Source organism: Chondrus crispus, genomic scaffold, assembly GCF_000350225.1.
Source record: "Chondrus crispus Stackhouse genomic scaffold, scaffold_26, whole genome shotgun sequence".
In the NCBI taxonomy this organism is placed as follows: domain Eukaryota; phylum Rhodophyta; class Florideophyceae; order Gigartinales; family Gigartinaceae; genus Chondrus; species Chondrus crispus.
Window position 1 is genome coordinate 477,081 of NW_005179159.1, and position 23,733 is coordinate 500,813.

Here is a 23,733-nt window from a genome sequence, read left to right on the forward strand (position 1 = left end):
CGTTGAACTTTGGTGCGCTGAGGGGCTTGGTACAGATGTCGGCGAGCATTTGTTCAGATGGGACGTGGTGAATGCGAATGTGGTTGAGATTGATATGCTCGCGGAGGTAGTGATGCCTAAGGTCGATGAACTTACGACGGCGGGTGGGTGCGGTGTTTTGGGCCACGGATATTGCGGCTTGATTATCTATCATGAGCGGAACCGTCGTGGGTTGGAGTAGTCGAAGTTCGAGGAGCATGCGTCGTAGCCACTGGGTTGTTTGCACTGAGCTGGTTACAGCAATGTACTCGGCCCCGCAGGTACTTAGCGCCTGCATTGATTGCCTGTGGATGCCCAGGCGATGACGGAGTAGCCGTATCTGTAGATGGTTTCAGATGTGGACTTGCCGTCGGCAACGTCGCCTGCAAAGTCGGCGTCAGTGAATGTAGAAAGGCTAGGTTTGGTTTCTTCTGCGTACTAGAGGCCGTGGTGCATGGTGGTCTTTATGTATTGGACCAGTTTTTCATGTGGAGCCAGTGCTGGGGTGTGCGTTTGTGTGTTGCGGCCGCCAACTTGTTGACTGCGAATGTGATGTCAGGACGTGTACAATCTGCCAAGTAACGCAGCTCACCTATGATGCTCTGGTATTTGTCTGCTAGGTTGGGGATGAGCTTGTCGTCTGGTGTTTGCAACAAAGATCAAGGATCCAAAGTAGATTTGATCATTCGATTAGAAGATTGGATCTATTGACAGAGGAAATTGGATCAATTGGATATAATCTGAATTTTTCTAGAAACTTCTAGAGTCACATATTACAGAGAGTTCCAGAAGACTCTGGATTGTTCTAGAAGCTTCTAGAGTAAGATGTTCCAGAATATTCTAGAAGATTTGTAATTTTATTGTAGATGACTTGCAACTTTAGTGTAATCTTTGTTTTAGTACCGTTTTGAGGGGGTATGAAAGTCTATAAAAGGGGACCTGAGTTGGACGAGCTGGGGAACTTGTCACCTCAACCTCACCTACAACTTTCAAGAAGATTATTATCTACGTTCAACCTTCATCGTCTATTGTACTACTATGTCGCCGTTGTAAGCGGCGCTCCTCAGTAGCTGCCCTAGCCCTGTGCGGATCATCGCACTGGTAGCATCGCTTGGCCTGGCCCAGTACTGAGTTGAGCGCTCCAAGTTTATGATTGGTTTTGGAATTGTTCTGGAAAATTTGGAAACTTAACTTGGAATTCTAGATTTGGTACTGTACCAAATTGCGTGGTTTTTGTTTTCCGGGCCCAGGAGTCCCGGATAAGTCATAGTTTCTGTGTGGGTATCTGTGGGCAGGAGAGCCAGATATCCAGAACAAGTGTGGGCTGGAGTGCCACGTGTCTCAAATTTAATTACTGTGACCTTTGTTTGAGCTATAGCGCCAAACTTAGGGGTACCTGTGGGCTAGAGTGCCGGGTAACCTGAAGTCATTGGTAATTGGGCTGTTGCGCTTGCTTCAGTAACCATATAAAACGAGCTTGGGAGAAGTAAGAGTGACGAAACTGTTTCTGCGCCGAGTCACCGGCCGGTGACTCGGCGCGGAAACAGTTTCGTCGAGAGGATTATATGAGAATACGACCGCTCGTATTCTCATATAATCTTCTCGACTATTTCCTGTTACGTAGGTCGACCGACTGGGACAAGGGTTCGAGTGACATGACTTTGGGTTTGATCAGGTAGGATTCACGGAGTAGTATCCTCTAGTACCTCGAGAAGCGGGTAGAGGAGAAGCAAGGCATCGGTCGGCTCGTGTGTTTCTCTTATAGGGTAAGGACACCGTTGCGGTCTACATTTGGTAGATTGGTGGGGATATCCCGAACAGATTAGCTTTTACGAACGCCCTCGTAGCGTGGGCTGAGGAAAGAGTTTTCAGAAAGCTCTTCCTCCGCGGGTAGGGGACCCGTCGCCGAGAGACGAATATCTGACCTAGAAGAAGAAATTGGAAATCAAGTTATAGAAGATATTGGAATAAGATAGCTACGATCAAGCCAAATAAGCAGGATTGCTTTGATGGGAAACGTGATCAACTTGCTGTAGAAACATTTTTGTACCAAGTCAAACAGTACCTACATATCATCCAGATTAGCAACCCTGATGTCACCTTCGATGATTCAACTAAGGTCGGCTTTGCGTCTACATTCTTGAAGCACACTCCCGCTAGCTGATGGTATGTCAAGGTTTAGTGTAATCAAGTTCCTGATACCTGGGAAGAATTTGAAAATGCTCTGCGGACTGAATTAGTACCACAAGACAGCCTTCGTAGGGCAAGGGATAAGCTTCGTAAGTTGACTCAACGAACCTCTGTCACCGCGTACTTGAAAGGGATCCGAAATACAGTACTAGATATCCCTGGAATCACTGAAGATGAGAAGCTGGACAGGTTTTGCTCTGGTCTGAAGCCACAAGTGAAACTGGAAGTTCTCAAGTCGAATCCAACTTCTTTCGACCAAGCCGCTCACGTTGCTCTCAGCGTTGATAGTGCATTGTTTGGTGCTGGAATGTTCAATTCTTGGGGAGGACAATCGCGTGGCTTTAGAAAGCCTAGTTATCAGTCGATGAAGATAGGGAACATTGACAAACGCCAGCAGCACTACAGAGGAAGCCAATTCAGAAACAACAATATGAGTGAGCAGCAGAAGCGAGACCTCCAAAATAATACTTACATTATTTTGTATAATACTTTACTTGCCATAAGCGAGGCTGTAGACCATGGAAGCATCAGAGCGTCAGCAAACAAATTACTCCGAAGAAAGTCACTTGGAATAATGCTCAGGTTGCAACGGACTCTGACTCGAGAAACGAGTAGGTCCATCCGAAACTGATGCTGTGAATTTCACTCAGGATGGACCTGAGTCTAGTGTATTGAAGAGTTTGTTGTCTGAAGTAAGGCATCTGAGAAGTGAGGTAAAGTCCCTGAAACGCGGAGAATTATCGGTTTCAGCGGAAAGACCAGAGTCGAATACAATGTTAAGTCATGAGGACTACATCCCTACTGGTGAACCTATACGAGTAGAGCCGTTTACTGTAATGAATGGTTGGCTGCATGGAAAAGCAGTTAAAGTACTGAAGGACGACGGATGTAACACCAACGTCGTATCGACGCAGTTTTTGCGGAATAACAGGAAGTTATTCAAAATTGCAAAGGTACGGTCTTGCGTAAATCACTCTCAGAAAGACACATCCGAGGAATCTGAGGAACTCATCATTAGTGTAACGTTGAAGTTGGGCACCCGCGTCTACACATCTAACTGGGTAGTAGCCCACGGAAGATATGACGTTCAACTAGGAATACCGTGGCATGTCGCCCACAACCCAGGAATTGATTACGTACAACGGGTAGTGCAAGTAGGTGGTGATGAAATTCCTGTTGATTCCTTTGGCGATGAAAGAGTGCCAAAGATACAAGTGACGAACCTCAGCGTTAAGAAATTTCGACAGTTGCTTCGGAAGAGGAGCAAGTCAAATGATTTTCAAGTATTCCAGGCTATCCAAGTGAATACGATGAACGGATATGATGGCAAGAGGAATTGCAACCCGAAGCTCGAGGCTCTTTTGCAGCAGTACGATACTGTTTTCAAAAGTGAACTACGCAAAGGGTTACCACCTGAGAGAGCAGTGGATCATGAAATTAAGATTGAGGATGGAGTAAAACCACCCCATAGATCACTGTTCCAATTATCTCCGGCAGAATTGGTGGATTGTAAGGAGTATGTTCAGGATTTGCTGAAGAAAGGGAAGATCAGACCAAGCAGATCTCCATTTGGTGCTCCGTTGTTCTTCGTGAAGAACAAGGACAAGCCGTTGAGAGGTGTTGTCGACTACAAAGCTTTAAACCGTATAACCAAAAGAAACAATGCTCCACTCCCAAGATCCGATGACATGTTTGATCGACTTGTAGGAGCAACGGTTTTCTCGAAGCTCGACCTCAAAACTAGATTACACCAGATTAGAGTCCGACCTGGCGATATCGAGAAAACTCATTTAACACTAAGTACGGTCAGTTTGAATATCTCGTAATGCCATAGGTTTGTGCAATGCACCAGAAACCTTACAGTCATTGATGAATCGTATCTTTTGTGACTGTATCGATGTCTTTCTTGTTGTTTACATGGGCGACGTTTTGATCTTCAGCAAAGATGAGGAGAGCCATCTCCAACATTTGGAAATAGTTCTGAAATGCATTCAGGAACATGAACTGTATGTGTCATCTAAGAAGTGTGAGTTCATGGGGGAAGAGATTGACTTCCTAGATTTCCTGGTTGGTAAGAAATGATTAAGGGTCAACCCAGAAAAGATTGAAGTGCTGAAAATGTGGCCAAGGCCTGAAACCCTGACGGATGTCAGGAGTTTTGTGGGATTGTTACAATTTTTCCGAAGGTTCATTCAGAAGTTCTCTGAAATTGCTGCGCCATTGACAAACTTAACAAGGGAAGGCGTCGGCATAGACAAATGGAACTCGGATTGTGATACTGGCTTCGAAAAGCTAAAGAATTCTATCACGCAATCTCCAATTCTTGTTGCTCCAGACTGGAAGAAGCCGTTTCGTGGGCACGTTAATGCATCCCGACTTGCTGTTGCGGGCATTTTGACGCAACCTGATGACGATGGACGCGATCGAGTGATTGCTTTCTACTCGAAAAAGCTATCACCTACAGAAGCAGATTACTCTGCAAATGATCGTGAGTTGCTCGGATGAATCCCTTTTCTTGAAAGGTTCAGATGCTATTTGGAAGGTTCAAGTTTTGAAATCTTCACAGATAATCAAGTTCTCAAGTACTTCTTCACTAAGGCGAAAATGAGTCGCAAAGAGAAACGCTTGCTTGAGACACTGAGGAATTTTGGTATATTTGCCATCACTCTGAGGCCAGGAAAGATTCACGTCCTTGGTGATGTACTCTCTAGGGCTCCTCATGTACTCAATGGAAACTCACCAAGTCTCAAAGTGAATAATGTTGATGTATTTGAAGTTGAAATTGAAGATTTTATCCCGAACTACGAGGAGTATCAGTTTTTTGCACCAATCGTGAAAGCCATGAATGGTGATTGGCCAGAAAAGAACGAAAAGAGGTTAGCACTTGAAAAGATTCTCCCTTTGTTCGAAAGGGATAACAAGAAACTGTACTACCATGGGCTGCTCTGTGTTCCGAGGAAATCTGTTTCGATTTTGCTGCAGATGGCACATGATTCGAAGATATCTGGTCACTTCGCATTGGGCAAGACATTATCGCGCCTGAAGAGATATCATTGGAGACACAAAGTGCGGGATGTTCGTAATTACATCCGCTGTTGTATCCGATGCCAGCAGTATAAGGATTCGAACGAGAAGAAATTATCGAAACCGACCTCTTTGGAGATGCCAGAAAGAAGATGGGGATCGCTCAGAACGGACTTCATTGTAAGACTTCCAATCACGAAGAACGGTTAATTTTATGCTATTACTACATGGGTTGATCGATTGACTAGAAGAGTTCACTTCATTCTTTGACATTCAACTGATACTGCTGTTGATGTTGCAAGAACTTTCTTTAAGAACATATTCAGTCAACACAGTCTTCCTGAAAATATTGTATCTGATCGTGATCCTAAGTTTATGTCTAAGTTCTGCAAGCATTTGATGCAGTTGTGTGACATCCAGTTGAAGATGTCCTCGAGCAGACACCCACAGGCAGACGGAGCTTCTGAAGTAATAAACAAGATGATTGAGAATTATCTGCGTTGTTACTGTTCGTACCATCAGAATGACTGGGATGCTCCCTGCTGCCGAGTTTGCCTACAATTCCGCAGTATCTGAAGATCTTGGTATGTCTCCATTTGAGCTGGACCTAGGTTGGAATCCGAAATCTGCTTTGGACTTTCTGACCAAGCCTGAAACGTCTGTGAAGGGGGTTGAGGATTTCAAGTTGGTCTTGAAAGAATCACTGGAAGATGCGAAGTTCTCGTACAAGGTTTCAAAGGCGAGACAAAGCGCACATTCTTCGGGATAGTTCAAACCACCGAATTACAAGGTTGATGATAGACTGTGGATTAACAAGTCATTGTTCCTTGATGCTTATTCGAAGTCTCAAGAATCTAAGAAGTTGACTGCCAAAAGGTTTGGACCCTTCGTCGTCAGAGAACTCATTGGGAAGAATGCAGTGCGTCTCGAACTTCCTGAACACTTCAAGATTCATCCTGTGGTGCATGTCATCCACACAACGTCGTTCTTTGAACAGCCAAATGACATTGCAGCTCTGCTCCCATCAAGACCAGAACCAATTCCCGCTATCGATGGATATGAGTACATCGTTGAAGAAATACTGGCTCACAGGAAGAACGGAAGAGGCTACCAATTCTTGACGTTATGAAAAGGATATCTAAGTCATGACGCTTCGTGGCAGCCTAGCACTGACTTCGTGCACCAAGATGGAAGTTTGAATGAAGCTTGGCACAAATACATCAAGAAAGAAGGATTATTACCCACGTATCACTGAGTTCACAGATTGACGAGGACGTCAATAAGAAGGAGAGGGAATAGTGCAACAAAGATCAAAGATCCAAAGTGGATTGGATCATTCGATTAGAAGATTGGATCTATTGACGGAGGAAATTGGATCAATTGGATATAATCTGGATTGTTCTAGATGACTTGTAATTTTATTGTAGATGACTTGCAACTGTAGTGTAACCTTTGTTTTAGTACCGTTTGAGGCGGTATGAAAGTCTTAAAGGGGGACCTGCGTTGGACGAGTTGGGGAACTCGTCACTTCAACCTCACCTACAACTTTCAGGAAGACTGTTATCTACGTTCAACCTACATCGTCTATTGTACTACGTGTCGCCGTTGTAGGCGGCGCTCCTCAGTAGCCGCCCTGGCCTGTGCGGATCATCGCAGTGTTGGTCCGTGCCAGGCTTGGTCTCCAGTGTATGGAGTTTGCCGTGGGATGGCAGTTGTCATGCGGGTGTTCTTCAGGATACTTTGTATGTGTTTAGGTTGACTTATGTGAACGGACCCGTTTTTGAAATGTGATATTTTCCATCCAAGGTACTGTGTTGGTGTGCCGAGACGCTTGACGTGATATTTGATTCGGAGTTGGTTGTATAGGTTGGTAATTAATTTCTTATGAGTGGCGACTATGAGAAAGTCATCTGTAATGAGTGCTACGAAGATGAATGAGCCATCGGGGAGAAATTTGTAGAATAACCATGGGTCTTGTTGGCTTTGCGTATAGCCGTGTTTTAGAAGATGATTGTGAGCTCCTTGAATGTAGTAGTATCCGCCAGATGAGTTACCATGTAGGTTTTGGATAAAGAGGCCACTGTGATAAGGATGTTTGTATTTGCCGTTGAATAATGAGTGCTGTTTGATATATATATTTTTTGCTGTGCGCGATTTTTTCGTGGAGGTAAGCCGATCTGATGTCGAGGTGCTCCCAAACTAAGCTTCGTGCCGCTTTGAGAGCTCGTAATAATCTGACCGTTGTCTTGTTGGCCATGAGTGATGCTGTGTGGCCCAGATTGAAATGGGTGCCGGCTTTCATGAGGTCGCCGCGTATTGCAAATCTAGCTTTTCGCTCTGGAATGGTGCTATATGACGCCCATTTGTACTGATTGGTCATTGTTAAGGGGATGAGGCGGTTTTGGCGTGGTATGTCTTTGTCTGGGAGCCAATGTGTGGCACGTGCTTTGTCGAGTTTGTTCAGATCGGAATCATGGGAAGTTGCCCCATTGTGCGGCGTCCGGAAGTCGTCGCGCTTGCCGTAACGACCTTGGGGTGGGGGTGGTTGCAGTAATTTGGGCGGGATCAGGGTGTGGAATGTTGGATTTGAATGCGTAGCTTTGGGTAACGATCGGGTCATGGGCTGGGTCGTATGTGAGGAAGTCAACAGCGCGTATCGTGCGTGCGGCGCCGGTGGATAGCAGTCGGATTAAGATATGGGATTCGTCTTGTCCGTACATATATCGGGCTTGGAGTGCGCGCGGTTGCCCTTTTTTTGAGTGAGAGGAAAGGGATGTGCCCTAATTGGCCGAAATGGAAGAGTTTTGTGGTTGAGGGAGTCGCGCCGAACCAAAGGGTGTGCGGTGGTTTTCCAGTTGCGTTGTGCATGGTCAGGTTGTACATGGAAACTGCGTCCTTGACAGCGTCCTCTCAGTACGCGTCAGGCAGCGTCCTGTGATGGAGCGATGCGCGTGCCGCGGCGAGAAGGGTATGATTGATCTGTTCGGCGATACCATTCTCTTGAGGGTAATACGGCGTTGATGTTCGAAACTGAGTATCGTGGGTATCGTAGATTTCTTGGACAGCTTTGCTTATGTATTCTCGTGCGTTGTCAGTCGTTATGATTCGTGGTGGTGCGCCATCCTGCGTAGTTATGAGGCGGACGGCATTCAATGCCGTCCAAGTTGGTAAGGTGGTTGAGAATCTGTTGCCGGTTAGGCATGTAATAGAGAATTGCGTATCTAGATGCGGTGTTGACTACTGTCATGAAATAGGAATTGCCTTGGAGGGACTTGGGTACTATGGGCCCGCATACGTCGGATGAGATGGATATGGAGACCTCGTAATTGTGGCGTGTGCGTCGGTGCGGTTTGGGTCGCGCTTTGCCGCGCGCCCAGCCGGAACACGTGAGCGTCGGTGGTGTTTGACGGAGATTATTGAGCAGTGGTAGCGGCTGCTTGCGTGCCATGTGTTGCAGTGTACAGGGTCTAATATGGTTGAAGATGAGGTGCCAGATATGAAAGGCTGCTGACTTGGAGTCGATGGTTTCTGTAGGTGGTTGTTTTGACGGTTTGGTGAATAACCTTTGCGTTTAGTAGGGAGAGCGGTTCCGTATGACGTGAGAGGAAGTGGTGCGACTTTGGCGAGATGTCGGAGGGATTTTGGAGCGGCTGGCGTGTCGTGCGGTGCAGGTGTTGGAGTACATGTGCGGTTAACGTGCGTTTGTGCCGTGGTTCGTGTTCGGATGGAGTGTGAAATGGGGGGTGTTTATCGAGTGCGTAGTGGCCGTCACGGAAGATGGCGGTGTGTAGGACGCGAGGCGTTTTTCGATTGGTGTTAACTATAGTTTAACACAAGCGTACATATATGTACGCTTTCCGCTTGCTGAACAAGACGCACCCGACTTGATCCGCAATATCCCTGACGGAGAGGAAATTTGCTGTAAGAACGGGGTGAATGATTGCCGGCAGGTGGAGGCCATTTCCTTTGGTCATTCGAGCATTTGCGGTGCCGCGATGTGTGGCGCCGGGTGAGGAGTGTGTGGAGGTTTGTGTTTGTAGAGGGGAGGATAGGGGGGCCAGGTTAGCGATTGGATGCTGGATGTGAGAGGGGTAGGCGCAGGAGGCAAGTACGTACGTGTCACTGTCATTGTCGTCGTGCCCGTCATCGGGCGTTGTAGTGACAGTGGCGGCCTGCAGAGCCTGGAGTGCGGACATATCGAAGGTGGGCTCATGATGCTGCTCGGGGGTGGAGCGGGCAGCCCGTGCAGTTGTGATACAGCGACGGCCCCGTGCGGGGCGGTCGTTACTCGGTATGTTGCTGCCGGCGGCGGGAGCAGTAACTAATTGCCCAAGTTGCGAAAGGGAATGAATTTGCTCTGTAAAATCTCGGTCCTAGCGGGGGTAGTTACTCCATCACCCGTGTCCACGGCCGCGCAGGCGCCTGTGGCCGTGGTAGCTGCGGCCATGTCTGCCTCCAGAGTTGGGGGTGTTGGTTGACGCTGAAGTGTCTGCAGCGGTAGGACGTATGCTCGGGGTCAGTGTGGTATTGTTGGAGGTTTTTTGGTTCTTCTTTTCAATGTCGAGCAATCTATCTTGGAGGTCGGGGATGAAGTGGCCAAGGGTGTCGGAGGGTTGAGCGTTGGGTGATTGGAACGGCGTTGGGGTGAGACCAGCCATGTTGTGTTCTCGTAGAGCTCTGGGGAGGTCGATGTCGAGTTGGGTTAGGAGAGCGTCGTCGTAAAGCTCAAACAAGATATCTGCGGTGCGACGGTAGTGCAGACGTTGAGAGCGAGATGACGTTGTGTTAGTGTGTGCGGGAGCGATGCTCTACCGGATGTGGACGCGGAGCTAGGCTCGACGCGCAAAGCGCGGAGCGATGCTCGACGTAGGTACGGTTGGGGTGATGGGTGAGCGGGTCTGACGATTAGGCTTCGGTATTCGCGGGGCAGTAGTGGCGGTTGTTTAAACGATGGTGCCCATAACCTGTGATGACTGAAGTCTCGTGTCCGTCGTCTTCATTATCTGGTTCCTAAGGTCTCCTTTTATAGGCAGAATGACGACGGTGTGTTCTAGGGCACCACGTGTGCTGTTGTGCACCCGTGCGTGGTGACAGAACGACCCTCAAAGTCGATTCGCATGTATACCTTCATGTATCGAAACCCGATCACAGGTCCAATCAGGATATCGGGTTTCACAACCAAACAACCAGATCACCGTGCGGTAGACTGTCGCCAAGCCGTCTCGGGGTACAGTAGGCTCTTTGTGCAGTTACCGCGAGACAGCATAGAGAGCCAATAAAATAGCGATATTCTGATCCGTCTCACGAAACATTGTAGTGATTGTGTAGTACACCATGAACTGTACAAATGACTTACATATTCGCTTTCAGACCGGGCAACGTCGGCAACGTGGCACTCCCACAATTGCGCGCCTTTTCCGAAATGCAAAACTGACCCAGGACATAACCATGTCATTTCCAAAATGACATCGCCATTTAAAATATAGAGCAGTTGCCGCCATAGCGGCCACAGTAAGCACATCGATCACCAAACAAGCCCCACATACCAATCTTCACCCTCTCCGAATCCCCCATTCCCGCTGCCACAAAGATGGAAGCCCTCAGCAGTGAAGACGCTGCAGCGGCGCTCGTGGCATTATCGTCCGTTGCTATCGAGCGCCGCAATGAGCTCGAACAGTATAGTCAAGGCCGCCCTGCTGATTCTGATGAATACACTGGCAGCGATTCCAAGGTGTTCGATGCATTCTACGATCAAGACGGTGCCCGCACCATCCTCGCGATGACCAACTTTGAGCGGCAAGAATTTATGGCCATATGGGCAGGATTTGAGGAATTCATAAAGTCGAACTTTAATGTCGGACGGGGCCGCAAGAGTGCACAAAATCCCAAAGACGTGCTCTTAATGGCGCTGGCCTTCCTTTAGCACAGGGGAAACTGGGACTTCCTTGCCCAAATGTCTGGAATTTCTGCTTCGTCCTTCGAGAGGCTCATTATGAAGTTTGTGCATTTGATTTCTAAGGCGGTCTATGACAATTATGTTGACTCTCAAGCACGAAAGTGGACCATGGACCTCCTGAAATCGAAAACCCGTTGTTTTCCAATTATCCCATGGCACATTTTGCCACTGAAGTGACTTTTTAACCAAGTTTTAGGCCCTTTGGGAGCATTAAGGAGGGCAAGAAGTACTTTTCTGGAAAGCACGAATTATATGGCTACATAGTCGAGGTGTCGGTGCTGCCATGTGGTTTGGCGCTCGGGGCTAGTTTCCATGAACCGGGGTCTGTCTCGGATCTGGTGCTATTTCAGCAGATGCAATCGTTCCATGGCAAGCAGCTGAAGAAGACATCCGCAGAATTGGACATGTTCTATGAAGGTCCACTGAACCAGCGCTATCCTAACCACTGGGCTGTGCTGACAGACAAAGGGTACCAGGGAGGAAAAGAGTTTTGTCGCATTATTCACCCCACGCGCAAACAACCTCGAGGTCTTCTGACGCCTGCCGAGGCCGCGGAAAACCACCACATTTATAGCGACCGAATAATTGTTGAGAACTTTTTTGGTCGCCTTTTGTGGGCTTTGGAACGTGTTGTCCAGCAAATGGAAGTATGCTGAGAAAAACTACGATGCAGTCTTTCGACTGTGCCTCGGCCTCACCAATTTTCACATTAGCCCCAAGCCACTGCGGGCTGCCGATGCAATCCTGTACCAGCAATTAGCTAATCGCTGGTTCAAGATATGAACCTCACAGATCGAACGTCGAAGACGTATACAGAAGAAGTATAAAGAAAAACGCCAGTCCGCTGCCCGTAGAGGATTTAGGGCCGCTGTTGTTGCGAACCAGCTCGGGCGCCAGCCGAGCGAAGACTGGTGATTTGGGCAGTTTCGGTTTGTTTGCGCAGTGACCTGGTCTTGGCGCTCATCACTGCCTTTCTTGCGTACGTTTAATTAAAAGGTGAAATCTATTGTGGTGCGTGAAAGACTGCGAAAAGGCCTAATAAAAGCGTTGAGTTTGGCTTTGAGCCCGTTGCTGTCCATTTGGGTCATTGTGGTGTGTTCAGGACCACATCAGGACCAATGATAGCAACCTGGGCCGGACTGGCCGGGCCGGTCCCGGCACCAGTCAATCATGCGCCGGGGCAAAGGCCATTGTTGTCACTTCATGATTTATAATTTTCATTATTTTCGCGTTATTATTATTTAAGTCTAATACAGGCCAGTTTGCGCGCAGGGAGGTGGCCGATGCGTGGGTTGGCGACCGGGACGCCGGCGGCCGCAGTGATCCCGCGCTGTAAGTGCGATATGAGTGAGCGAGTTTACACGCAGTTACTGGCACTGTTGACAGCGTGACCGGGGTCGGATGCTGCGTCGTACACGTACACGCGCGCGATGCGTCCGTCCCGACGCGTGCACATCGTTGCGTCTACTTCGCAATGCGCTCCTCACCTCCGTCCCGCTCGATAAACGAGAACTCCTTTCACGCCTCCTCCTTCACGCCTCCCCCTTCACACCTCCCTGCGCCTACCGAATCTCTTCCTCGCCTAGTCCGCCATGCCCACCTCCCCGTGCGCGCCGCACCAGACGGCGGGCAGTCCCTGCGCATGCTTATGCCTATGGTGGCGCCGTCCCGCACCACCTCCTCAACGCGCACGGGCGCAGCCACTACCGTGCGCATGGGCGTGGCCACCCTGCTGACCTCGGCGAACACGTTGTAGCGACGCCTGCGCTCGCGGCGTCCGCGGACGCCGCGGCGGCTCGGGCGGCAGCTCCAAGCGGATCCACTGCGGCACGATGACGTGCGGGGCCAGGGTGCACGGCTGGCTGCAGCGCCGTCACGGGAGCACGCGATCGATGGTGAGGATCTCGGCCTCTGCCGTCCTCCGCCATGCTGCGCAGCTCGCCGCGCGTGCCGAGCGAGGCGCGTTAGGACATCGTCGCGGGAGGACATCGTCGCAGGAGGCTTTGCGGGACGGAAGCGGCGGAGGGTGGGGAGGCGCGCGGGGCGCGACAGAAATGCGTTCGAGGGCTGCGGGCGCGGCCGCAGGCGCTGTAGTGGCCGCGTTGGCCGCGTTGTTGGGCGCTGCGGCATGGCGCTGGACGCGCGCCGTCCGCGCGGACGCCGCGAGCGCAGGCGTCTCTACAACGTGTTCGCCGAGGTCAGCAGGGTGGCCACGCCCATGCGCACGGTAGTGGCTGCGCCCGTGCGCGTTGAGGAGGTGGTGCGGGACGGCGCCACCATAGGCATAAGCACGCGCAGGGACTGGCCCGCCGTCTGATGCGGCGCGCACGGGGAGGTGGGCATGGCGGACTAGGCGAGGAAGAGATTCGGTAGGCGCAGGGAGGTGTGAAGGGGGAGCCGTGGAGGGGGAGGCGTGAAAGGGGTTCTCGTTTATCGAGCGGGACGGAGGTGAGGAGCGCATTGCGAAGTAGACGCGACGATGTGCACGCGTCGGGACGGACGCATCGCGCGCGTGTACGTGTACGACGCAGCATCCGACCCCGGTCACGCTGCCAACAGTGCCAGTAACTGCGTGTAGACTCGCTCACTCATATCGCACTTACAGCGCGGGATCACTGCCGCCGCCGGCGTCCCGGTCGCCAACCCACGCATGGGCCACCCCCCTGCGCGCAAACTGGCCTGTATTAGACTTAAATAATAATAACGCGATAATAATGAAAATTATAAATCATGAAGTGACAACAATGGCCTTTGCCCCGGCGCATGATTGACTGGTGCCGGGACCGGCCCGGCCGGTCCGGCCCAGGTTGCTATTATTGGTTCTGACGTGGTCCTGAACACACCACAATGACCCAAATGGACAGCAACGGGCTCAAAGCCAAACTCAACGCTTTTATTAGGCCTTTTCGCAGTCTTTCACGCACCACAATGGATTTCACCCTTAATTAAATGTTTCTTTCTAAAATTTTGTATGAATTTTGCAATGCACAAAAACCGCTCCGTCGTCAACTTACCAAGGTCTTAGGGTGACCCCACCGCGCCTTGCCCAAAATCGCTAAAAGCAGACAGTTGTCCTCCGGTAATTGGATCTACTATCTTTTAATCAAGCCGCGCTTTGGGAGAGGTGGGGATTCAGAGATGAACCTCACCGCGCCTGTAACACGATACTTCTATCATATTCAGGTTCAACCCAATTAGGCTACAAGTCTGTCGTAGAAATACATTTGGCGCAAAGAAGCAAGCTACTGCACGCGTCCGTTCCACAATTGGCCGCAACTTTTGCTCGTCACTTGCCCGCTCTCCATAACATGTAGGCTCCTGTTTGGGAATTATCAACTTGGCAAGTACACCACGCTTGCAATTCCTATTATGGACTCTGGAAGCGATTCCGATGATGCCATCGCGGCATATTTCATGCATTCTCTATCTGCTGCTGCTTTCGCTGGCGCTCTGGTCGCTCGGCAGCACAGAGAGCGTCCGCGATCCGGAGGGAAGTTCGGAGGATCAAGAATGGGAAAGGCGATGAACAGAGATCGCCATCGCCATCGCTTCGAAAGGCAAACAAATGAAGACTGGTTTTTGTCGCGGGATAGTGCAGGCAGCAGGTCTCTCTTCACGGCAGAAGAGTTTCGTGGCACGCATCGCGTTTCCATGGACATATACGAACGCATTCGCGCGGTGCTGCCCGAGGTTGATCCATGGTTTGCACAGAAGGCTGGCGCGGTGGGCAAGCAGGGAGCGTCTACGGATCAGAATCTCATCGCAGCCCTGCGCATGCTGGCAAGCGGCAACAGCGCGAAAAGCGAAATAACGCTTATGGGGTTGGCGGAATCAACTCTTCTGGAAAACTTAAAACAGATTTCTGCGGCGATTGTGATGGGGTTTGGAAAAGAGTATTCGCGCCTTCTAACTACGGACGAAATTATAAAAATAGAAGCAGAGTATGCTGCGATGGGATTTCCACGCGCCATAGGTTGCGTCGATTGTGCAAGCTGGACTTGGGACGCATGTCCTGTTGCTTGGCAGGGACGACACCAGGGCAAGGAACGCAAAACCTTCAATGGTATGGGAGTAGTGTGCGACGATTATCTTCGTATTTGGCTCGTGAATTTTGGAGCACCTGGGGCGAAGAAAAACATTCAGATAATGAACGCCTCCCCCTTGTTTAACAATTTGAGATCCGGAAAGTGGCCGCCGACACGCCGTGAAACTGACGTTGGCGGATTTAAATTGAAATGGTACTACTTCCTCGCTGATAGTATTTATCCTAGGTTCCGATTTTTCGTGTCCACGATTCCACGACCACGATCAAAGAAAGAGAAGATGTTCGCAAAGCAGCAAGAGGGAGCTCGCAAATCTGTCGAAAGGGGTTTTGGAGTTTTATTCAAGCGGTGGCAAATACTGTACCGACCAAGTCAGCTGTGGCGAAAAAGTGATATGAACAATATAGTTTTAGCATGTGTCGCGATCCATAATATGGTAGTGGAGGAACGCTGAGAGCAATACAAGGGTACAGAAAAGGCACGCCTGCTCGAGGACGAGACTCGCCTGCCTACGGAAGTCCACGTGAATTGGAGGTCGATAGATTGCGCCGAGGGAGCAGCTACCTAGGGCGAGTTTGTAGATGGCTGTGAAGACGTAGACCAACACCTGCAGCTGAAGAAGGCATTGGCGAATCACATATCGAAGGCGAGAGAGAAAGTCTGCCATGAGAGCGATGGGGACGATTTTACACGCGAAGAAGACTATTTCGGAAGCAACGACTCTACTGCATGCGATGATGAGAACGGTAGTGATGCTGAGATTTTCTCGCTATCACCATCACGACCATTTTAATCATCTTGTGTTCCACTCGTGCATGCCCCTTTCTCATTTGTAGTTTTACTGAAAATTCCAAGTCTCTATTCCCTATTCCGGTGATATGGCTAATGTTATGTTACATCCAGAAATGAACCTCCCTGACGGTTCATTTCTGAAAGGGCCTCGTGCTCACTGACGTAGGCTGACATACAACCCCAAAAATATGTGAGGCCTTTCCATACTACAATTTGAAATATCTAAAACTTTTTCTACGGCAAGTAATCTAATCCCACTGTATTCTAATCGGTCGTTGCCGTCGCCGCCGCCACTACCACTAAATTAGATATAAAATACATTCTCTCGTACCCTAAACCAATTCTGTCGCCGCTGCCGTCGCCGCCGTCGCCGCCGTCGGCAAATAAAATCTAGATTGTCACTGCACAGTATTATAAACCGTGCCCCTCGATTGCCCTCGCACCCCTAACCCGTAATATGATACTTACGATTGCGCGCCATTTTACTTCCCCTAATCGACGGCCTCCAGCACGCGATGCAACGCGACGATCCTCGACAGCTGGGCTGTGCCTGCTGTCGAGTGTCCACTACGAGGTCGAGAAAGGGCTGTGCCCGCCTCAACTTTAGCGAGCGATGCGACGATATTCGACAGCTGGGCTGTGCCTGCTGTCGAGTGTCTACAATGGGGTCGAGGAAGGGCTGTGCCTGCCTCGACCTCAGCGAGCGATACGAAGATATTCGACAGCTGGGCTGTGCCTGCTGTCTATTGTCTTTAAAGATGTCGAGCAAGAGGTTCGTTCCCTCGACTCCAGCCAGTGAGTCGGTGATCGTCGACTGTTGACGATCACTGCATTGCTCGACATAGTAGATCTTCGACAGCAAGAGCAGCCCAGCTGTCACAGCTGGGCTGCCCCTGCTGTCGAAGGTCTGGGCCCGCTTTGATCTCATACAAAGCCTGATTAAATAAATAGAAGGCTATTCATATAGAGAAAGAATAGTGAAATCCCTGTCTTCACAAACTTTGCGATTTCTGCACGTAGAACTATTATAATCAAACTCCGCGTATATATTGTTTAGGATCCTGCCAATGTCGAGAATATTTTATTTTGTACGGAGGAAGTAGGGCAACACCCATGTATGTACAGAAATATTTGCATTAAGCAATTCAGTACAATTTTGGAAATAGATTACCTCAAGATCTCTTATTAAAATATTCTAAGTCAATCCTCATAAAATCAGGGAACATTTCTTAAAAGCATTCGGTATGGACCCAACGGCAACACTGTCTCAATGCTTAAAATGGTATTTCACAATTTATGTTGTACTCCATGGCGAACTAAAACGATTAGCAGAAAGGGAAATTTATTTCAAGATGCCTAATATAGATAAAAGAAATCGCGTATTGTAAAGGAAGGCAGTTTGAATGAAACCTATCAGTTTATTAACCTAAGCAGAGGAACCTGCACCGGCACCACTTCCAGAACCGTCCTGAGAGTCTGAAATCTTCTTTTCCTTTTTCATCCTCCTTTCCATCTGTTTCTTGTTCTTCTTCTGAATTTTGGATCGCCGAGACTCGGGCATTGACTCCCACTCCCTCGCAGTTTTGCGACCCTTCTAGAAAACATACCTTGAGTAGTGCTTGATCTTATTTTCCTCAATTGTTGTACGGAAACGCGGACATTTACCGGCTTGACGGTTCGGAGGATGATCGTAAGTACTGCCATCGTCAAGAATCTCGACAACTGGACAGGTTGGAGCTCTAGATTGGAGACAAGGAGCAATGCACTCCTTGTGGAACACGTGTTGGCATTGCAGCTCGACCACGTCTCCATCGGGGATGCACTGACAGACAATGCATATCTCCGGGTGGCCAGTAGAGCTCATTTTTGAATTTGATGTGTCGTGAAGGTAGGAGAAAAGAGGGACAAGTGATGGAGTTGTGAGTTTGTCTCAGATTCGATATTTCGCTCGTACCTCTTCACTATTTATTCTATAGAGATTCAGCAGCAGATTGTTACTATAGCAAGTGTCAGTATAGTTGCCCCTCTAAAAATAGAATGCCAGATTGACGAAAAAGTCTGTTACAAATACCATGGAATTTTGATTGTGACACATTAAAACATCCGCCTGATCAAACTCTATTCGTACAAATGAAGCGTTCCAAATCTTCTCATGAGCTAGAACATTGTAGTGTAATGCCCCGCTCCAAGTCATACAAGTCATATTTTCAAAGGGTTCGAGGCCTTACGCCAGCTTGCAATCGCTGAGCATTGAAAAAACGTATTGTAAAATTTTTGTTCAACGCTACACGTCATATTTTTGAAAAAAGCCAGGCCTTATGCCACATGGCAATCGCTAGGCTTTGAAATTACAAAATTTTGTCCATACAAATCCTGTGAATTGTCGGTGTCAACAAAAACCTTTCTATAAATACATCTTGGGCCAAACAGAAAAGTTTATTGAAGAGTCTCAATTAGGATCGGAGCCAAGAGACTGGAAAGGCCATACTTTCAAATGCAATGAAGTTGTTGTTGAGCACAACGTGGCTTTTACTCTTTCACTCGCAGTACACGGGATAGCCCCTGCGCCCTTCCGTCTTTGTCATACATTTCATGAAATCCTTCAAGGGCCTTTTCCCAATCTTCATCAATTCCAACAACCATCAGACGCATTCGGACAGGACCAAATTCCTGAACGTGCTCTAGCAGTGCCTTAAATCGCAAGAAACTGTTTTTCTGTCCGGATAGGGTCCACAATCCATGGCTGTACTTCGGAACCAATTTCTTTCGCATCTCTGGATCTATGAAGAATCTCAGGAGATGACAGTTGAGGTCCTTGTCTCCTCTTCGCCACAGCTCGACCACTGTTTCTGTATTCTTCGTCAAACCTGGAATAAACTTAATAACAGTACTTGGTTCCACGTTAGTCGCAGTTTTCTGCTTCTTGTGCAAGGATTCTGTAAACAAATTCATATCCCGTTCTCTTGCGACCGTAATTGTAGAATCTTGAGAGGTTTTCTCAGCCGACGGTTCCACATTTCCGTCTTCTGCGGTAATATTTTCGAAGGAGTTGCTTAGCTGTACGCTCTTGGAATTTCTTGACACAACACCAGAAAATTCCTTCTTTCTCTGGTACAACAAGAACAGCCTTTGTTCTAGCTCCTTCTTCCAAATTCCATTTTATCATCTTTAACAGCACGAATTTCTCCTTCTTCCTCTCAGTCTTCATCCGGACTTTTGCTTGCGATGACATAACTAGTGTTACCGGTAGAAAGTAATATATCCGTACTGATCTTCAGAGCAATTTACGGCTCAAGTTGCAAGATCTGCCTAGGTGCATTGAATCCGGCACCTTCCCCACCGCCTTGAATCGGCGTCACGAACCCTCTTCTTTCCATATCAAATTCTGAGAAAGCTGCTATATCGGTATGTTGCTGCAGGGTCTGAAAGTAATTATTCGATCTCCTTCTATGTTATAAAAGAGAAAACGATTCTGCATATATCAAATAGCTGCGCAATTTATTGGGCTTGAAGCAACATTTAACTAGATTAACTGGAATCTTTGTCAACATCGTTCGAATTGATACCATTGTTGACGTGTTCTATAAACTTGGCGAAGTCGTCGTTGCTTTGAATACGCTCAGATTCTTGGCAGAGTGTTTCATCATGACGTATGTACTCTTTGACTGAGTTGAACGGAGGAAGCTCCGGCGGAGCACAGTCATTGTAAGCAGCACAATAGTTTGCGTACGCTTGATAACCACATATCTGAATTATTTCCATAATTGCCTCATCGCGAAGCCCTAGAGCTCTGTACAGCTGTACAGAACCTCTCTTGATTGAATGCCCGGAGTACATGCCCAGATCGGCCGATCCGACACCAATTGACGACAATCGATCTCTGAAGAACTCTGTAAACTTCTTAGAACTCCACAGAGCTTTGGTATCATTGACCTAACCACTTCTAGTCTTGTTAACATCACAAAACAAAGACCCCGGAGTACTACTACGAAGTGTCAGCCAGGAATACAGTGCTAGAAATGCGTCCATGAAGTAGGAAAACCGTAAAGCAGAGTTCCCGAACCAATCACGGAGCTGGTATGTCCTGTGTAGGGTTGAGTTCTTGATTGATTCGAGTAGCGTCAACCTGCAACCACCAGACTCTACAGATACGTTTTCGACTTTCGGCTTCTTAATTTCATCATGTCGGAGTCCCAAATTCAAACCAACAACAAGAATGGCATGCAGAAGCACGTCAGCTGCTGCTGTGGCTTGTTCTCTTCCATACCAATACTTTTCGGCCAAGTCACAGATATTTGCAGCTGTAATTGGCCGGGAGCGCAACGTAACGAATCCTAAGTGAGCCAAGTGTACACGATGGGCCCTTCGCAGTGCCTGTAGATCAGGGTTTCCAATCAAAGGGTTTCCGCTAGCTCTACCAGCGGATTCGTCTATCTGCCACGTTTTAGTGTGGCCGTGTTCACAGTAAACATGTCGAAGCCCCTGAGCGAGAGCTCCCATACTATCATTCTTGAGAGCGTCAGCCGTTCCGAACTTACAGTAGTCAGCGAGGAGATTTAGAATGCGTTTTGAGCTATCCAAGGTGACGCGATTTGGGTCTGGGGCACTCTTGAGCTCAGAATACTCCTTCAGAAGTCTTCTTGCCATTTTCACGTTTGCTTTTGTTGATGAACTCGCAGCAGTTGATACCAGATCGTATGATTCGCGCAGCTGGCCATCCGTAAAAGCATTTCCACTCGCCTTTTTCTTTCCCCTCCCCTTTCTCGCGTTAAGTGCCATTTCTGGAAGTTGACACCCGTCTGAGTAGGTCTTTCCGACTAGAAAAGTTGCTCGGTGAAGCCAACAACGAAGCAATAAATGGATGAGCGGGCTGTAGCATAAACCCCCCCAGACGACTGGAGGTGTATGCGCAGTTCGACCTGTAGACCCCGGATCGGAGAAGGGGTGAAGCGGGCCAACCAGCTACGGAACCGGGCTCGGGCCCGGGTAGCGGTGGTAGAGCGGGAGCGAGCAGGGACGCGCGCACGCACGAGCGGATCGACGCCTCGACGCCCCGGACCAGCACTGCGTGACGTACCAGTGCTGACGGGCGGAGGCGGTTCCGTGCTCGCTCGCGTGCTGCGCGTCCACTCCGGCTCGGCTCCGACTAAACGCGCGCGAAGAGCGAAGGCGACGTTTAGAATAAGCTGGGTCGACTGACCTTGGCGGTCGGTTGAGGACAAGCCCGTGCTTGTCCCCTTCCGCCGCCGTCGGTCCGCTCCATATTTAATATACAAAACAATCTATCATAACACTACAGTACCGAGGTACTGTAGTGGGCTACTGTAGTGCAGGTCGGCCTGCACTGTAATACTGTCAGCTATGTCGAGGCTGACAGTACACGTATTACTCGTGGTGCGTGCGCGCTTCGTTCGCGCGCTGTACACGTGTGCACGTGTATGCGCGTGTCCCTTGTCCCCGTGGTGTACACGTGGACACGCGCGGTTGTACTGTAGAGCTCGACGCTCTACAGTAGCTGATCTAGTTCTTGATCTAATCTAATTTAAAGCCCCAGGGGGGGTTATGCTACACGGGCCTTTAAAGAGAGGAGCGTTTTGATAGCGATTTGGTTTTAAAACAATAAATAGCGAGAGTAAATCATTCCATACACCTCTCTGTTTTTTGAACAGTTATATGATAATAGACGAATATATTCCAGACAGTAGATTCATCTGTAATCATCTGATAAATAGATCAAGAAGCAAGGCTTTCTGCAGAAATCCATTCTTCTTGATTCATTTATATTACAGTGCTTCCCTTTCAACCCAGTAACCTAAATGAAATCTAATTGTCAAGAAGGGCTTAGTCCTGCAGAGAAGGTATTAGTCTTGTCGAGAACATGTTAATCCTTTAAAGAACATGTTAGTCCTTTAGAGAACATATTACTTCGTAAACGTCAGAGAGCGGATGCATTTCCCACGAGTGCTATGTGTGCTGCAGAACATTGTGACGAAGCATCAATTAAGCGTATAAATGGCTTCTGAGGTTGACTTGTATGTAAATTGACAGAGCCATCAACTTCAGTAGGACCATCTGAGTCATACAAACTTGAGTATTTGCCTTTACTGTGCTATAGTCAATGCAGTAACTCTGTATTAGACGTATGTCATAGTGGGATCCAACGTTTGCCAGCTATATTTGCTTGAACATTCACAAAAAGGTCGAATGGAGCATTTTGCAAATCTTTCTCTATCCAGGAGTCCTTCAATCAGACCTGTTACGTAGAAATGCTTCAGTTTTTCATACTTGACTTTCAGCAACATGTCAAGAAAGCAATGTTAAAGTGTCGTATCAAATTCGTTGCTTAGATTCGTTTGTTAACGATGATTTATTTATAAAACCGCAATACACAAAGACATTTCAATATAATTCCCTACTCGTACATGGTTCAATATTCTAATTTGGATACCTATGAGTTGCCAAAAGACAAACATTTGTTTCCATAACCTCTTAAATGTGACATAAACAAGTTTTATGACATTGACAAGGTCTAATACTGTACATGACTTTATATTGTTTGGGTAGATGTAAACATGTGGTTGGTCATATTACAGTCATGGGTTTCACTTCTTGAAATCTGTCTGTAGCTTAAATGTCACATGCACCTCCCTAAAACACCTTTGTTTCAAACCCATTTCTGAACATTTCTGACAGAAACATCTCTGCATGTGAAAGAAGTATAGTGAAAGATTACACATTTGAATGAAATGTTTTGTAGTTGGTCTGTTGCATTGATGGTCGTGGAGGTACACAATCCCCGTAAAGCATTACTAAACTAATTAAGAGTATCAATGTACTTTTTTAGCTTTAGAACACTTGTTCTGTATATCCTGTGAACCTTTGATGCACAAAACACCCAGATATTTACGTTTTCAAGAAAAACAGGTAAACCTGTTCAACAATATTTTCGCTTCAAACCATAAATTTAATTGGCTCTCTGCTATGATCCCTACGTTAAAGCACTTTTCTGCCCAATTTCAGTACAGATAGTGACAAGAAATGTTTTACTGTGTGTATAAACGAAGAATATGGCCGTTGCTGATTAGTGTCTGTAAAATGAACCGTTTTTTACAATTGAAATGTGAACAGAACGTCTTTTTCATTTGTCCTTTACAGTAAGTGACGTAATATAAATCAAGTACACGGAAGATTTCATACTTTGAAGTCTCTTTTGAGACTTTGCAAATTTCCTAACTAAAATCTTCAAATTCGATCCAAAAAAGAGTTGTGTGCTGGTAATATGAACGGGATTTTGTGAGATTGAAGTGTGTAATACGGACTGAATGTGCTTCACGACTTGATTGAGTCTTCTTTATTTGAGGCAGTTCTAGTCACGATTTGGAATATAAGTACTGTAAAAGCCAACGGAAATACTGGTTTTACCAGTCAGAGGCAAGTTATTGCAGCGGGAAAGCGACCAGTGGAACACGTTTGAAAATAAGATTAAATCGAAAGTCGTTATTATAAAGGGGAATGGCCATGATTGGGTTTCTGGCTGTTTCTGAGCTCATTCTACAAATGTTACATAGAATGAACATTTATTATGGAAGAAATCGTGATATCATTCCAGTTCGAGTAAAATCAAAAAACCGTTTCTTGTATTTTTCCAATCTTGAGTCGAAAGTTTGTACATTGATCCACTTCTACTGTTATCTGGTTCGTACATAGATC

General features: G+C 47.8%; 1 protein-coding gene across 1 annotated transcript; it reads right to left on the reverse strand.

Moving 5' to 3' along the window:
• Window positions 1–14,320: 14,320 nt before the first annotated feature.
• On the reverse strand, window positions 14,321–14,608 carry CHC_T00004997001 (hypothetical protein). The gene has a single exon (XM_005716771.1). It carries the CDS (start codon window positions 14,606–14,608, stop codon window positions 14,321–14,323), a length of 288 nt encoding a protein of 95 aa, XP_005716828.1.
• Window positions 14,609–23,733: the final 9,125 nt, after the last annotated feature.